The following is a 17,759-nucleotide window of genomic DNA, read 5'->3' as shown; positions in this document are numbered from 1 at the left end:
AGTTGCCTGAGTTAGGTGGTATTTCTTTGCTCCCAACCAGAAGCCTTCAGAGCGAGGGAGTGTGTAAACCTAAACCTATACTCCTCTTCCAAGTCCCCAATTTCCACTCCTGCAGTGGGGAACGCCCCAGAGTAGGGATTAGCCCCGCCCCTTTCCCACTGACACCGCCCCCGGCCAGCCAAATAATCGCGCTGCGCGCAAAGGTCATCACGTGAGCAGTCGCGGTCCCGTGACGCCTCCGAGGCAGTACGTGGCAGAGACATCACTCAAAAAAGTCCTTCGTGCCTCCTTTCTGCCACCAACCCATCTCGTCTCTGCCTCTACCCATTAAATGCCACTTTTCATGCCGCTGTCGTTCCAGGGATGGTAAACTACCAGGTTACCCCAAACCTTTCTAGGCCTATGAGCCAGCCCTTGTCTTCACGTAAGAGGCGAGGATCCTTTAGCGCTAAGGCGAGTCGCACTTCTGATTGGGCGTGACGTCTTGTCAATCTCCAAGTCTTTCCAATCAGGAGCCGAGTCCACCCCGCTTTCCGCTCTTCCATTGGCCTGTGTGCTGGGAAGGTGGAGGAAGAGGGGTAAGCCGAGGTCGCGCGAGAGCGGCGCTCGGCACTCAGTGCGCAGGTGCGAAGGAGCTGGCTGGGGCCTGGGTTGGGGGCGGGCTTGAAGACGCGTCGTTTGGTTTTGGAGGTTGGCAGAGCTCTCTGGGTTCGACCTCTGGGCGGAAAGCGTCTGTCAGGGGTCCATCCTAGAACGAAGCTCGTGAGATTCCCGATGGTGTCCATGACTTTCAAACGGAGCCGCAGCGACCGGTTCTACAGTACCCGGTGCTGCGGCTGTTGCCATGTCCGCACCGGGACGATCATCCTGGGGACCTGGTACATGGTAAGGGCGGGCGGGGCTGGATGGTTGGGGCCCAGGGGAATGCGCATGAGCGGGAAGTGGGGGAGTCAGGTCTGAAATGAAGGGAGTGTTCACTGGGAGGGGGCGGGACTCAAAACGGGGTGTTGGGTGGGGCGAGAAGGCAAACGGGAGCCTCTTTTTAGGGTGCTGTAACTTTGACGGAGGGGACTGTGGCCAGGGATCGGAGTGGGGGTGGGTAGGACTGGGGAGATTGTTCCTCGGCTCCAATTAGAGGAGAAGATCGGGGTGGGGAGAAGCGGAGGCGTTGTGGGCGGGAGTGTGTGTGTGGGGGGGGGGGAAGATGGGGAGTAGGGGAAGGTGGGAGGGCTATGGATACTGGGATTTGGTGGGGAGTTATGGAAACTACCAGATTTCGGCCCTTTTTGTACTTCCCGTGATCAGAAAGAACACTCTTCAACCTGTGCTCCCTGGAGTTTTTCCCCCTACGAAACAATTAAGGAGTGGACCTTGAGAAATGCGGCCTAGTTTCGACATTGTCTTTCCTGGAAGGAAATCGAAAGATCCAGCTGTAACGCAATTGCCTGTGGTTCCTGGACTTTATTTGTTACAGTGTGTTTGTGATGTAGGCAGAAAGGCCTGTATTGTAAATCTGGAGATTCTCTTGGAGGCAATACCTTTTGCCAGGATTTACACTCGCTCTGCCTTTTCCTGGTGCAACTTAAAATCCTTGCCCATTAGACGCTTTTTACTCCGTTTTTTAAGAGACTTTTATTGAGAGCCTTTTCTGTTCTAGCCACATGTACTAGCATTTCCTGGGTTCCAAGATCCATGTAGTTCTGTCTCATAACCAAGTTGACAGTGTTACTGATTGGTAGTTCACCAGTAATACTTTTGTGATTTCTTACCACTATCTCCAGTATCCCTAGACAGCGAAGATAATTTATGACTCTCTTGGGATAGCTTTAGGCTATAATGAATTTACTGAAGCTTTGACAAACTTTTCATATTGTTGACTTGATTGGCTGCTTTCACTAGTGATTTTGTAATTTGTTGTTGTTTTCGTGGGGTTGTTTTGTTTTGGTATGGAGGGTTGTGGCATTAGTGATACTGTATGGTTTCTGTTAACTTCTGTGAACTACAAAAAAGGAAAAGCTTTATGACATTCTTTTTGGCTTTCTCTGTTATCATTATTTCCCTACCCAGTGCCTTGAAATCATTACCATTTGAACAAACACCAGTTGAGAATAATCTTAGTTAGGCAGATACTATTTCATGGCTGACCCCCAGGGGACTACTTCTGACCAGGGATTTTTTTTTTCTGACCATCCTGGTTTGTTTGTTTGTTTGTTTGTTTTACAGTTTTGCTTTATTGGCGTACATTAGAAACAACAACTTGAATGTGTAGGCTTACTTGTTTCTAAGTTTATTTTAATATTTCCTGTACTTTCATATTCAGAAACATCATCTTATTGGTATAATTATATCAGATTTACCCTCAAAAATTCCCTTTTTATATTTTAACTGATGTGTAATATTGGACATTAATCAGTTAATATCAATAGCAGCATTGCATTTCTAATTTCCTTTTCTCTCTTCTCCATTTTGCTAAGGATCTGGGTCTTCGGTTTCTTTTGTTTGTCCTTAGCCTTGCCTTCCATTCCCCTAAATGAATTGTTCAAATCTTTAGGGTCCTCAAGCCTCTTACTCAACCCTGTTTGCCTCGTCCCTAGCAGATGACCTCCCCTGCTACTGAACTGAGAAATTGTGTCCATCAGCTGGGACTCGTGCCTGCAAACCTAATCTTCCTGTTTCTTCTTAGATTCTTCTCTCCATTCACAGAACAAAGGATTTCTTACTCCTCCTCAAGAAGGAAATAACCACCATCCCAATTTCAACCATCTGATTATAATTGGCTGTATTTCTTTCCAGTCTTTTCTAGGCAGATTTTTTCTTTTTTTGTATGCTGTGGGCACAGCTCGTAAAAATGAAAGGAATAGCAGGGAAAAATACAAGTTATATACAGCAAAACCCAAAATGCAGGGAGAAAAACTTCAGTAAGGGCATTTATTCTCCCCTGAAGGCACTTGACGTGAAAACATTTTACATCTCTTCCTTTTCCCCTGCTTTAGTTTTCACAATTTTAGAAGGAGGCCATAGCCATTCTTCCCGTTGTATGGACTTTTGGGTTAGCAGAACATTATAAGCTGCTAAGATCAATTAATCTGTCTTATATAAGGGATTTACTGATCATTTGCAATGTAAAAGGCTTTATTGGACATACAGAAAGAATAAATTAACATTCATTGGGGCCATTTCTTGTTATCTTTTGTTTTTCTGTTACCTGCCACACAAAGGCTCTCAGATGTTTCTTGTCTTGAGAATATCTGCCCTTAAGATACGATATCACAGAGATTTTTGGAGCACATATACAAGAATGAAACTTAACAGTACAGTGACAAGGGAGAGGAGAAAGGTGGTCAGTAACATCAGATTCTAATTGGATGAAGGATTGGGAAAAGGCCATTGGTTTCGTTGGTGACTTTCAAAAATGTAGCTTTAGTACCATAGCAATATAAAAAACACAGTTTCTGTCAGTTGGGAAGGCATGTAACCTTTTAGAGAACAAGACCACCTACACAAAAGTGTAGTATAATACCTCTAACAAAGAGGACTTGTCCAAACAGTGTATTTTGTTACTGGAAGCTGCTTTACTAAGACAGAAGTAATAAGAGATTGACTGAGGTAGAATGCCACTTCCCTCCTCTATTACCTTGTCAAGGATCCTCCCTTCCTCAGTTTCAGGTGGGAGGGTATTTATGATCCTCTTTAGATTGCCTCTGTGCTGTTTGAAACCTGGGATGGGGGGGGGGTGCAGCACTCCCTCCTGCTGGGCGAAGACACTGTGTCAATGAAGGTATCTGATACAGTGTCATTGCTTTCTGGCAACTGGTCTAGTGTTAAGGCCATTCTAACATTGTGTACTGAAGTATAAATTCTGTGGTATTAAATAGTGCAGGATGTAAAGAAGCTGGAGCCAGAGAGGTGCCAGCCCTGAAGTGTTAGCTTTTGGCGTTTTAGATTGGAAAGAAGCCTAATCCCTGGTTAAGTTATACAGAATTTCAGAATGAGCTCTAGTTTAAATTCTGGCATTCCTAAAATTGTTTTCTCTGTTATTTAGCCAGATGATTTCACACAAACTTGTTACATAGTATAACTTCAGATGTTCATTGAATAATTGAAAATAGGCTTACAGGTGGGCTATAGGACTGTCCTTCATGGTTGATGTTGTGTTACAAGAATACATTTTAAGCATTTGTAATAATTTTAGGTCTTGGAAAGACTTAATATATGGCTAATTTTTCATGAATGTGTCAGACATAAACAATCTGAAGTTTATAGTTGGGAGAGAAGACTGCTTTCCTCAAGCTCTGTTCCTTTTCAGTCCTCATTCCTGGTTTCTTTAAATAAGGGTAAAGCCTGTTTATATTTCAAAGTTGGTATTTTTCCTCAAACACTTTTTTGTGCCTCAGTACTTTTGCATGAGCTATCTCTTCCCCTCCCCCAAGTCACTTTTTTTAAACTTTATTAAAATTTCAAATATAAAGGATAGTGAGATAGTATTAACATCTCCCATTTACTCATCACCCAGCTGTGACTTTTAACAACACTTTGCCAATTCCGTTTAATTTTTTAATGGTTAGCTCAAATGTTTTCTTGGTGAAGCTTTTCTTGTTTCACAGCCAGAGAGATCTGATTTCCTCACTGTGTACCTGGAAAAGTTTCTACATACCGCTTGTCTGTGCTTATTAAATAGTACTTATTACATGATTACTAATGATTATCTTTTTATTTTTCTCCCCCACAAGATGTTCTCCTTGAGGGAAAAAGATGATAGGTCTTACTCTATAAAATGTGTATAGTAGCTAGCTTGTTAATTAGAACATCTGAAGTATTCATTAGACATTTGTAAAATTGTCTCCTCCCAAAAGTAGCAGGAAAACTCATTTGTAACTGCACATACCAGTACAACAAAGTTTATATGTATGTGAAACATTTAACAATTTTTATAGAGATTGGCCATTTTGGTCTTTATCTGCTGAGAGTGCTTCAGTGACTTGCTCCCAGTGGAGACTCACTCTGCCTGTGGGACCCTTATCAGGATGCCCTGAAGCACGTACATTGTTTTAATTATAGTCTCGGCAGATAGTGGGTTGTGGCAAAATATACCGTGGGAACCTAAAGAATAATGATTTAAAACAAAAACCAGCTCCCAAAGAATCTCCTGGGATGGGTGTGGCAGTGAGATGAGAAAGCAAAGAGGAATTCCTTTCTGGAGGCTGAGTACTTCATGGGTCTGATAACTGTTCTTTGTAACAAAATCTACACATCTGGTTTTTGTAATTGTTTACTTATACAAGGTGTGCAAAAGGCTTGCAAAAATAATGCAAACTGTATAATTTGGCCCAATAAATTTACAGGACTGCTTCTACGTTGAATGGGATGTCCATAGCCCATGCCGTTAACATATTTGCTGTATTCTGTGCCTCCATATTGAGAGGTTTAGAAATTAATCATTATTTTAATTACATTTTTCCTGAATAAATAAAAGGAAAAAATCAATTGGGAATAAAGACCTGAAATTGTGCATACTTGTTATTTTCAGAGAAATTTTATATTGCAAGACTATAAAGTTGAATTTTTGTATTTTTTGAAAAATTCTCTGTGGAATTTAGTAAAGTATCGACTGTAATCAAAAGTGAATATCACAGGGCCTAAATAGGAGCACTGGATGGGTGCTCAGTTTAAGATCACAAGGATGGATTTTCCAGGTTAGTACTTTAAAATGTAGGTTGAAGTTCTAATGAAATATAGTGATCTAATGGAATATAATTAACTCAGTGAAGATTTGAATTGTGTGAGCTTTTAAAGAAGTAACACTGCAGTTTATTTGATCGTTTCTTGGTCCTTTTGGTTAGAGCTATGATTTTTGTTTAATACTCAGGGTTGTGACAGTGAAGTGAAATTTGAAGTATCATTAATATTGCAAGAAGATAATAGTGGATGAGTCTGTGGCTTATCCATGTGAGAGGAAATAGATTTTTTAAGTCCTACGTGCAATAAAAATATTTAGGAAGGGAAAATTAAACTCCTAAATAATTTTGATTGTGTCATTTCCTTCATTTAGTTATTGAGTTTCATGTGTTTTTCTTGATATGAGAATGTTTTTTCTGTACTATGCAGAGTTTTTAACTATATATGGTGGTTAGCAAAGAATAGTTTGCTGAATTGATTTCAAACTGATTTTCATACACAGAACCTATAAAGTTTCAGTAGCTATATCTAATTGTTCAATAATTAATTTACCTAGTTGGATGAGCTCCTACATGGTAGCCAAAGCCCATTGCAATGAAAATGAAAAAATCAGCCTTCAACCAGGGAGCCACCCTGCTTGTCTTTTGTGAGACCTTTCGGGAGTTGAAGGATAAAGTACCTTGCTTTTGAGCATTGCATGTTAACTGAACATATTTATTTGGACAGTAAAGTATAAACATTTTATAACCTTAGATGATAGTTTCTGTTGGAGAGACCTCAAAACAGAAGTTGCTTAGGAATGGGTATAAGTAATCGTGTGGTGCTCCGAAGCAGGTTGTCTTAAGAAGAAACAGGTTTGTATCCTAGCTGTCTCCTCCACCGTATCAGTGAACTTACCACAAGTTTTTTCACTTGCTGAAACTTAGTTTTCTTATCTGCAGATGGGCTTTAGTAGTTTTTTCTTCACCAGGTTGTTGGGAGGAGTGAGTGAAGTAATGTATGTGAATATGCCTGGTAGATAGTATATCCTCAGTAAATGTCAGTTGATTCTGAACTTGATATTGTGACATTGTTTAGATTTCCTAGTCTTATTGAATGGTAAAACTTGGGTTGCTTGTCTTAGAGAATGTGAAGTGCCTTCAACTGAGAAACTTATTTTTCATTCAGGACCAATAGGAGAGAGCCACATAACAGAGTTTGTTTAAAGTACTGTTGATGATAAGGCTCTAATGTTTTTTTAAAAGTATCAAATATGGAGATTTTCATGAAGGGAAGAGGACAGATTCTGTGAACTTTGAGATAGAGAAGCCTGACTCCAGTCCTAGGTGGTTTCTGTATTGAATCATCAACAGGACTGTTTTTGAGCACCTCAGGGAAGGGGTGCTTCCTGGGATACTGTAGGGGTTCACTAACCACTAGAGGCATAGATAATTTCTTCTTTAAATAGAGTTACAACCCTGGTAAATTAGGAAAATTCACAAGATATTATGATGGAATTTAAGCAAGAAGTTTGACAAAGACTCAAGCAAGATGTTTCTCCGAAAGTGATAAGGAATTTTATGCAAAGATTGCTGGCTAATGGGAAGAGGACAACCGCTGGACATCTCCTGCACTTGGCCCAGTTCTCTTTTACTAGTGACTGAGATGGAGATACAGATTCCATGCTGATCCTATTTTCAACTGCTGGAAGCTAAAAGAGATAGGAAATCTGTAGGGTGTCCAAATCTAGATCCAGAATATCTTGACAGGCAAGAATATAATACAATGAAATTCCCTTGCAGGTGTGTAAGGGCTTATGCTTGGGCCTCTGGATCTAAGTCTGCAGGTTCAGGTGGTAGCTTAGCAGGATCATGTGTGAAAAAGCAGTGTGATTTCGGGCTATGCTAGTTGAAATTCATTAACTTGGGCTGTAGGAACCAAGATCCCTGTGTGCCCTGACCAGGTTGACTTCATTTTCTGGTATGGCCAACAAACTGCAGCGTGTGTCTAGAGGAGAGCAGAAAGGAGGTAGTGAGGTAGGTGGACAGTGTTAAACCATTAGAGAAATGGTTGAAGTACCTGAATGTTTATTCTAGAAAAGATTATTTGGAGGCCCATGTCAGCTCCCCTTAGGTGTTAGAGGAGCACCTACTCAAAAAGGGGAGCACGTTATTTCAAAAGGTAGAACTAAGGCCAGTAGGTGAAAGTCAAAATGACATAGTTAAAATCTTGGAAAGTCTTTTAAGCATTTGAGTCAGGCCCAAGAGGAAATGAAATAGCTTTCTATCATTAGATAGGACATACTGTAGAGGAGTGTCAGGCTTATCTGTTGGATCACTGTTTACTTAACTGGTGGGTATTATATTTATCCTGATGAATAAGTAGATTGGATGAACCGTAGTTACTTCAAGCCCAGAAATTCTGAGATTGGTGTATGAATAAATAACATGACTCAGAACATGAACAGTTTGTAATGATTTCTTTTAATTGTTTTGCCATTTATTAACACAGGGTCAGTCAACACATCTTTGCTCTGAAACGTTTAAGTTTATACTTTAAGAAATACTTATTTTTAGAAGGGTATTGCATATTTTATCTACAGGTAGTCTGCTACTATTTTCTGTCTTTGTTACTGCAAGTAAAACGGTGTAAACGTGGGAAGACGTAAAGATTGTGGTGAAGACTGTTTCCTGATTAATAATATAATTGGTAACATCTTATCTTTTACAGGTGGTAAACCTATTGATGGCAATTTTGCTGACCGTGGAAGTAACTCATCCAAACTCAATGCCAGCTGTCAACATTCAGTATGAAGTCATTGGCAATTACTATTCATCTGAGAGAATGGCTGGTATGTTTTTAGTTGAAAGTATCTCCTGCTAATTACACACACACACACACACACACACACACACACACAGATTATTTAGAGGATTGGTTAAATTGTATTTAAGTTATTCTACTCGCTGAGGCATAAAAGTGTTTTTGTGGGTTTTTCAAAGATATTCAGTGAGAATTGTAATTGAGCACTTCTGGCCAGAAAATGTTATGGACTACTAGAAGATTTTTTGAGAAATATACATTGTATACCTTGATTTTTGTCAGTGCTGTGGAGATAAGAAATTATAAAAAGACTTGTAAGCCTTTAAGGTCTGCTGGCAAGCGTAGTAGAGGATGGGAGAAAATGAGCTTATAGGAAAATAGGAAATAGGAATTATTGGAATATTTGCTGAAATTTTTTGCTCAGCGTCACAATTCCAAGTATATTTCAATCATATAGATTAAGGAAGACGATGTTGGAGTTAAAAATAGAAGGCATTCATGGAAATTACCTTTTTAAACCTGTTTATTCTCTGATAGCATTTTCATTATCTTTCTCTAAAAAACTGGTGCAGAAAAATTCTAGTTAAGATTTTATATTGGGCACCTGGGTGGCTCAGTCCTTTAGGTGTCTGCCTTCGGCTCGGGTCATGATCCCAGTCTGGGATGAGTCCTGCATCTGGCTCCCTGCTTAGCAGGCAGTCTGCTTCTCCCTCTGCCCTTCCCCCTGCTCATGAGCTCTCACAGTTTCTCTCTCTCTCAAATAATAAGAAATAAAAAAGATTTTATATTATAAATGTTAGAAATTTAATATTTGAACAGAAAATTGTGCCTCAAACTTTCCAGTGCAAAGTTTTTGCACGTTTAAAATTTCACTTCAGGAAATGTTCTGAGTACTCCTGTATATTTATAATGTTACAGGATCTAGGTTATATTTTTAGGTTTGTTAGCTTTTATTATAAATTCTTGAGCTTTATTACATTTATGATCTTCTCTGATAAATTTATGAAGTTGTTTTTTAAAAAATTTTGGTTGTTAATTCAAATAATTCACTCGTCCACAGGGCTAACTGCTATTTCTAGGATTCAAGTAGAGTTTTGTGGCCATCTGTTGACATTGTAGTGTGAAAACACTGACAGTTGTTTGCACTGTGTTTAAGTGCTTTTTAAATGAGTCTACTGATTGTCTATTCAGATATATAATCCTTTAGTTTTTTTATTAAATGCGATAAAAGAGATACCAAGAACATATTAGAAACATCCCTCCTGGTGTTTGTTTTTTCTTCGAGTTAGTCTATTTCTGTTTAAAAATCAAAATAAAATGATGAGTAAAACATTAGTTTTTAATAGCTATTTTTGGTACTTTAGGCTGTAAAATGATACAAAACCTGATAATGTCAGCATTTTTTCAGCCTGCAGTGTCAGCATATGTTTCTCTTAAAATCAAGGTGTAGAAAAAGATTTATGGCTATTGACATTCTTGTAGGTCTGTACGACTGGCTGCCTTGGCTAGAGCTGCAGGGATGGAGTCCTGGGTTTCCTGCATGTTGTGTGAGTGCTGTGCCTGCTGTAGACAGAATCAGATATATTCGTTATCATACTTGTGTTGGTTACAGTTCTGCTGAAGTGCCTATTCTTGGCAGAATATAAAAATGCATAGTACTTGGTCATACGGTAGTTTTTGTCTCTTTGGAAGTGGAAAGTTGACTTTCCCATGACCCGGTGTTATAGTGGCAAGTTAAGTTCTGATCATTGGCCTTTTTTATTTTTTTAAGATTTTATTTTTATTTTATTTAAGATTATTTATTTATTTGAGAGAGAGAGCAAGCTCGTGTGCACATGTGCGCACAAGCCAGGGGAGAGGGAGAGGGAGAGGGAGAAGCAGACTTCCCGCTGAGCAGGGAGCCCAATGCAGGGCTCGATTCTAAGACCCTAGGATCATGACCTGAGCCGAAGGCAGACGCTTAACCGACTGTGCCACCTAGGCGCCCCAGCCTGCTGGCTGATCTTAAATAATAAGGTTCACGATCAGTTATTTTTAATCAGTGAAACAGAATACGACACTCAATATATATGAAATGCTTCTGTAACATATACAAGCTGTTTTTCAAATATGAATTTATGTTCACATTGGTAATGAATGGGTGAACACTTGGGGCCCCCTGGAGGAGGTTCTTGAATGTGGTGGTGGCTGGAAACTTGAGGTTCATATCTGGGTATTTAGCCCCCGTATTTCGTTTGCTTTGTTGACTCACAAATATCCGAGCATCTCTTGTTCTCAGTATTATGTATGTATTTTTCACCCGTCATCCCATTTCTCCCCTATTATGCTATAGGGCATCTAGAGGATATCCTCTAGAAAAATTTAAAGAGGGCTGTTCTTACCTAGTTTAGTGCCAGATATTGATGGTGTTTGTACTGCCAAGTGACAAGATGATAGATGACATTTGTCTAATAGTGGGAATATTTGGCAATTATTCTAATCATCATTATTAGTACCCTTCTGGTTCTCAATCTATCCAGAGTCAAAGAGTTAACTTTAGATCTTTGCTAGGAAACTCAAGTCGACTGTGACTTAGTATTGTTGAGATTACTCTAGTGTTTTATGAGATAATTAATGAACTTGGATAATGTGGAGGAAGGGGACAACCTGAGAAAGAGGTGGGGAACAAAGAAAAGCCCTGTAAAGTAGCAGAGAAATCATGAGGAGGGAATGGGGAGCAGTGAGTTCACATGCTGGGATGGGGGAGAGGAGGTTAATGGAGAACCTTGAATTTCTGATTGTGTATTTCATTTGAGGCCAGAGGGGACAGCTGTAATGCTCTGTATTTAATACATCTGTGTCTTTCAAGCAAGTGCCAGCCTTTCCCTCCTGTGGAACCCTGCTTAGCTCACAAGACCCAACTTGTGTCATTTCGTATTTTTGTTCCTGATCCCCTGGGAAAGCTAATCGTTTCTCTTTCTGTTGTGGCACTTGCCACATTGGATTATAATTCTCTGTTTGCACACCCTCCGACTCTTAGACTCTGGGCAGAGATCTGTCTCCTTAGCTGAGTGATTAGTGGAGAAGAGTCAGTGAGTTGTAGCCAGTTTAATAGAGGAGAAAAAGGCGTGAATTCCTCAAACGTCATTACTTAATGCTGAGACAGATTTTTTTTTTTTCTTAGCAGGGTTGGTCTTAGATTTCTTCATAGCCAGCCTTGAAAATACTCATTTTTTAAGCTAACTTTAAAACATTATTTTGTCATGAAGAGTTTTGTTCTTTTTGTTATGTAAGTAGCTTAATTAGATTTTTGTTTTTGTTTTCTTAGATAATGCCTGCGTTCTTTTTGCCGTCTCTGTTCTTATGTTTATAATCAGTTCAATGCTGGTATATGGAGCCATTTCTGTAAGTATCCTGTGTTTTCGACTTTTAGAGTTTGACCTTTACTGAGTGGTACTTGAATTTGTTGTGATGTTGTGGTTGTTATTTTTTGCCTTCAGTATCAAGTGGGTTGGCTGATTCCATTCTTCTGTTACCGGCTTTTTGACTTCGTTCTTAGTTGCCTGGTTGCTATCAGTTCTCTCACTTACTTGCCAAGAATCAAAGAGTATCTGGATCAATTAGTAAGTGTGTATTAATTAAACTTGTTTTCTTTATTTTAAGTAAAATATTTAAATTGAAATTTTGAGTCAGCTTTTGGTACTATTTGTATTTTATTTTAATGTACCCTATGTCTTTTTTAAAGTGTTTTAAAATAATTATTACTACTCTTAATTACTGTGGTGAAACCAGTAAGATACAGGTAGAATATCTTCTTACTAGTACCATTTGGATATTCCAGTATTAAAGGTCTCTAAAGATGGATATCCTAGAACGTAAGGAGTAGTTCAACTTTTGTTTTGAGTATACTAGTAGTATAATAATTGGGCTCTAGAGGTTTTTCCCTCTCTTCAGAAGTAGAGCATTCCTGTGAAATCTTTTATAAGCTGAAATATTGTAAATGTTTGTTCCCAGACCCCCCAGATAATCTTCTTAGTCTTTTCTGATACCCAAGGATGCACAAAATAAATTGAGGTCAAGATGCTCACAGACATAGCTCCCCGCTCAGCGGCTGGTGCGGAGATGCTGGGTGGAGCGCTCAGGGAAGGAGCTGGGCGGCGCTCCCGATGCTGCCTGCGGTGTGTGCTGCCGCTCCCAGCAGCTTGCTGTCGCGGGAACCTGAATGCTGTTGTCACTCTTCCCCTTTTTCCTTTGCAGATAAGCTAATATTTGAGTGTTTACTGTAGCCTTTGCTCTATTTGAGTGAATTGTGTAGATACAAACATAGCTTCTCTCTCTCCAAGGAGCGGCCCACGGATTTGGGGGAATTAAGAGGTATCTGTGATAATGAACTAGAACTGTCCCAAGGACAGCATTAGTGTGGAGCTTAGATTAACGCTGTGTGATAAAGTGGCAGGGAACCCGCTGGGCTAGAGTAAGGTCTGGAAGGAGGTGTGGAATCCAGATAAATGAAAGTGCATTTCAAAAATGCTGTCTTTTAGGAATTTTCTCCCTGCTTCCAGATTTTCTGCCTGCTCCATCTTGCATACCACCAAATTTATCATTCATTCAGAAAACATTTGGTGGTTGCTTCTTACATGCAAGGCACTCTGCTGCAGTTTTGGAATACGTCAGCAGAACTTACTTGCTAGTAGGGAACTGGAAAATTGACAATTACTGCATTAAAACTGTGGTAAAAAGCTGTGAAGGAAAAGTGTAGGCTGCGTGAGTGGATGTCCCATGGGTGGCAGATGTGGGCTGGGAAGCAAGGCTTGAATTGCCCTCAAGAGTCTGAATAGGAATTAGGACAGGGAAGATACAGAAGCAGATGTTCCAGGTCACAGAGACCCTTCAAGGCGGGAAGGAACATTCAGTGTGTAGTCAGAGGACTATAACTTGACCACTGTGGTTGGCACATATACTTAGGGAAGCAAAGCAGCATGTGATGAGCGGGAGAGAAGCAGCTGGGGGCAGGGCGCAGTGTCCTGGTTGGCCGGGGTCAGAAGGTTCCTCATTCTAATCTCTCTTATCATGTCATGCCTAGCTGAAAAATTGGAAACCTCCTGAATAAAAGCTATAGCATTCCCCCACGAACTGGTCCCATTCAGTTTTTGTCTTTCTATTTATAAATGAAGGCTTAAAGAACAGTTTTGTCCCAAGGAGACACTTAGTTTGGTTTGGAGTTGGTGTGTGCGGGTACTTTTTTCTTTTTTGGCCCTTTGGGATTTTGCATGCTGCTTTTTTATAAAAATTATTTGGGCCTTTGTGTTGACATTTCCATCAAAAACATATGTTTTTAAAAACTAGATGAGCTTTAAAGGAGAACATTAGAATGATTTTTTTTTTTTTTTTTTTTTTTTTTTTTTTTTTTTTTTTTTTTTACCATTCCTTTTACAGACCCCAGTGGCTTCTCCCCTCTCTTATGTTCATTTGGTCTCTCAGACTGGCAAGTACCTTCTCTGTTGGCCAGCTTGTGAATCCTTAATTATCCTTTCTTAATGCCCTTCTGGAACCCTGCTTATTGCCTTGTATATGATAAATGCTGAATAAATACTTGAGTAAATAAAGTTGACCCTCAGCAGTAGAATGTAGTATATCTGCAGTAAGTCACAGAGGTTTGCCTGCTTTCGTAACCACGGACGTGCACCTTTTTGCCCCTTTCTGGTGAGCATTGAGACTGATGATTGGCTTTTAGAAAAATTAATTTCCCGAGGTAGGACTAAATGACCCACGGAACTTAGATCTAAGCTTAGCACCTCTGGACTTGGTGACTCAGGGGCAAATCTGCAGTTGTATACAGGACATCGTGTTTTCCAAAGGCCAGAAAGATGTAGAATAGTGAAAAGTAAAGAGAAGATTGGCTCAGTTTGGACAGCAGTATACAGATGTGTTTTAAGTGTTCGGTGGCATGCGTTGATGATGATGAGGCTTAAAGGTACCATGAGTTTAATTCTGTTTGTAAGTTTTTATTGGAAATCAGTTCTGACTTTGGTATTTTTAAGGTGCTCTCTAGACTGCAGTGAAGTGCAGGTGGCGTAGCTGAATTACGAGTGTGTGTGTGTTTAGTGTATAGATGTCATGGTTTAGAGCAGCTTTAGGTTAACGGCAAAACTGAATGGAAAGTGCCCCCCCACCTCCCCCCGCTGTCCACGTCCCAAACCAGAGTGGTCCATTTGTTACAAGTGATGGGCCTGCATGGACACATCATTATCGCGCAGTTCGTCGTCGACTTGAGGGTTCACTTGTGGTGTACATCCTGTAGGATTGGACAGGTGTGTGATGATGGACAGTAGTCACTGTGGTATCAAACAGAATAGTTTCACTGCCCTAAAAATCCTCTCTACTCTGCCTGTTCACCTCTCCAACCCCACCCCCGCTTTTTTTTATAGCCTGATTTTCCCTACAAAGATGACCTCCTGGCATTGGACTCCAGCTGCCTCCTCTTCATTGTTCTTGTGTTCTTTGTCTTATTCATCATTTTTAAGGTGAGTTGCTGACTAAATATTTGGGTGGCCACTTAGACTGACACTGTTCATCTAAACTTTTTTGTTGCCTTTTCTCCTCCTGGTTCACAGTTAGGGGACAATGTTTATTCTTTTTTTTTTTTTTTTTTTTTTAAAGATTTTATTTATTTATTTGACAGAGAGAAAGACAGCCAGCGAGAGAGGGAATACAGGCAGGGGGAGTGGGAGAGGAAGAAGCAGGCTCCCAGCAGAGGAGCCCGATGTGGGACTCAATCCCGGAACGCCGGGATCACGCCCTGAGCCGAAGGCAGACGCTTTAACGACTGCGCTACCCAGGCGCCCCGACAATGTTTATTCTGACATAGTAGTAAAGGTAGCATCTGGGGGATGTCCTCCCTCTTGTTTCCGGAGAGTGGTTGGAAATGCTAGGATCCTTCTAAGTGTAAGGAACATCTTGTTTTTGGAAGTAGTTCATGATTTGATTGAAAATCTGTTAAAATTCCAAAGGTTCAGAGACAGAATTTCTTTTGCAGCACAGTGGTTATCAGACCTGAATTAAAACCCCAGTTCTGGTTTCTCTGTAAAATGCTATCAATCAAACTTGGGATATTTAAGTGTGAGCAGGTAGGGAAAGGGCCTGGCCCGTGCTAGGTTCAAATGGGTGTCTGTTCCCTCCTCCATAGAGCACATGTAGGGGAAAACATAAGTCACCTAAATTTTAGAGCAGGTAGTCTGTTGAGTTTCTAGCGTATGGAAATTTTGTTTGCATTCTTTCAGGCTTATCTCATCAACTGTGTTTGGAACTGCTATAAATATATCAACAACAGAAACATGCCAGAGATCGCCGTGTACCCTGCCTTTGAAGCACCTCCACAGGTGAATGACCTTTTAATATAGTATATCCTCAGTAGCCATTATTGAGTATTCTCAAGAGCCTAGATCTTGACTTCCTCTTCAGTGCCGTATGTCTGGTTTTGGGCATGGATAGCTTACATCCGCAAGATTCAGCATTTCCCTTTGGAAACCTGGGTGCGTGGGTGAGAGGCCCCTGCACTGCTCATTCAGCTTCACTCCTAGGTAGTCTCCAGGAGGGTTGCGTTTTGCAGGGGAGATCAGACAGGAAGCAGCCCTGTGAACCATGCCAGGCTGGTGGCTTCTGGAACTTCTAAGGATGGGGTACCATCACGTGCAGCTTGTATTGCTTTCAAAAACCATCCACATGATCGAAAGGGGAAGCTGGTTGTTCTGTGGGGAGATGAATGCATGGGTTCTGTGAGTGTGTGGGGAGGCCTCTGTCTAGGGGCCCTTTAGTTGCTGCTGTATTAACTTTTCCCGGTTTTCAACATGTAGAATGTATGTGGCCCCTGTAGGGCCAGCCTGTCACACTTGGAGTCACTTGGGTTGGAATGCCACTCCTACGTACATGAGCCCTTTACCCTAGAAGATGATAGAAGTGCCTGATCCTTTGATTATAGATTCTGATGAAATCCAGGATCCAGCATCTTCTCGGAGGCTTCCTTTAGCGTGGTTCTGTGGTGCCCTTAACCTGGATTCGCAGCCCCGGAGGCACTGGGGGCTTTGTCAGTCACACTGTGGGGGGAAGGGGAGAGCCATGCCACCTACTTCCTTTCCTGTCAAGGTGTTCTGGTAGCCTCAGAGTCCGTTCAGAAGCAAAATCTGCCCCTCCCCCCATCCCTCCGTCTTTAGCAGTCTTCGATCAGACCGCTCACCTCGTGACCAGTCCTCTCTGTGCTCAGGAACTTTTTAGCTCACAAATTCTTCAGCTAAAATCTGAAAGCTGAATTATTCCAGGTAGGATTTTAAAGGTGCTTTAAGTCCTATAGAATTTTTTTCTCTCTTCAGTATGTTTTGCCAACCTATGAAATGGCCGTGAAGATGCCTGAGAAAGAGCCACCGCCTCCTTACATACCTGCCTGAAGAAATCTGCCTTTGTCAATAAACCCTATACCAGCTTTTTGTCTTGTTTATTTTACAGAATGCTGCAATACAGGGCTCTTCAAACTTGTTTGATATAAAATACATTTTCCTTTGTTTAAGCATTTATTTTCAAACACTAACAAGCTTTTTGGACATCTTATTCAAAGTCAGGTGTTTTTTGTCATTAAGTCTATACATTTTAATAGTTTTTGGAGACAATCTAGGTTAAGCAAGAGCAAAGTGCCATTGTTTGCCTTTAATGGGGGGTGGGAAGGGGTGGGTATTCTCTACACATTTTCTTTTTTAACTTTGCACTTTCTTTATATAATAGTTTGCATTTTGGTTATTTGCTGCCCTGGATACTTACAGGAAGAATGACTTAAATATTCAGGGTGAGTGAGTTGGATATAAGATCGGAAGTTTTCAGCTATGAAAACAGGAAAAATACATAACATTTTAACTTGACTGTGGAAGATGACGGTTGCATGTTTCTAATTTGTATGTGTTTCCATCTTTGTGATAAGATGCTTTAATAAATCTCTTAAATATTTACTGTTGTCATTTTTTTAAAAAAAATCCATTATCCTTTTTTGGTAGATAGAATCTAACATTTTCCATTACAATAAACTCAGACTGTCAGGGTCTTTTGGTACTTTGAGAATACAGTATAGGCTTAATTAGAAAGCATTTCTTTAGTCCAGTAACCCAAATATTATTTAAAGTTATGGTGAAGATATTATTTGAATCACAGGCCAGAAATTAATATTGACGGTTTGTTAGGAGAAGAATTACATGATGAGGGCAGCAAGCTGTTGTTTTATGTAGAGGTCATTTAGTATTTAGGTAATGAGTTCATCAAGA

General features: G+C 40.4%; 1 protein-coding gene across 1 annotated transcript; it reads left to right on the top strand.

The window, feature by feature from the left end:
- The first annotated feature begins 635 nt into the window (after positions 1-635).
- LAPTM4A (lysosomal protein transmembrane 4 alpha) lies at positions 636-17,448 on the top strand. Its single transcript, XM_040622916.1, has 7 exons — positions 636-885; positions 8,386-8,506; positions 11,786-11,862; positions 11,958-12,080; positions 14,886-14,981; positions 15,738-15,836; positions 16,824-17,448. The coding sequence occupies exons 1-7, from the start codon at positions 775-777 to the stop codon at positions 16,896-16,898; spliced, it is 702 nt and encodes a 233-aa protein (XP_040478850.1). The 5' UTR covers positions 636-774; the 3' UTR covers positions 16,899-17,448.
- The last annotated feature ends 311 nt before the right edge of the window (positions 17,449-17,759 follow it).

This window comes from Ursus maritimus, unplaced genomic scaffold (assembly GCF_017311325.1).
Source record: "Ursus maritimus isolate PB19 unplaced genomic scaffold, ASM1731132v1 scaffold_6, whole genome shotgun sequence".
NCBI lineage: Eukaryota > Metazoa > Chordata > Mammalia > Carnivora > Ursidae > Ursus > Ursus maritimus.
This window is presented reverse-complemented; position numbering and strand designations above follow the sequence as displayed.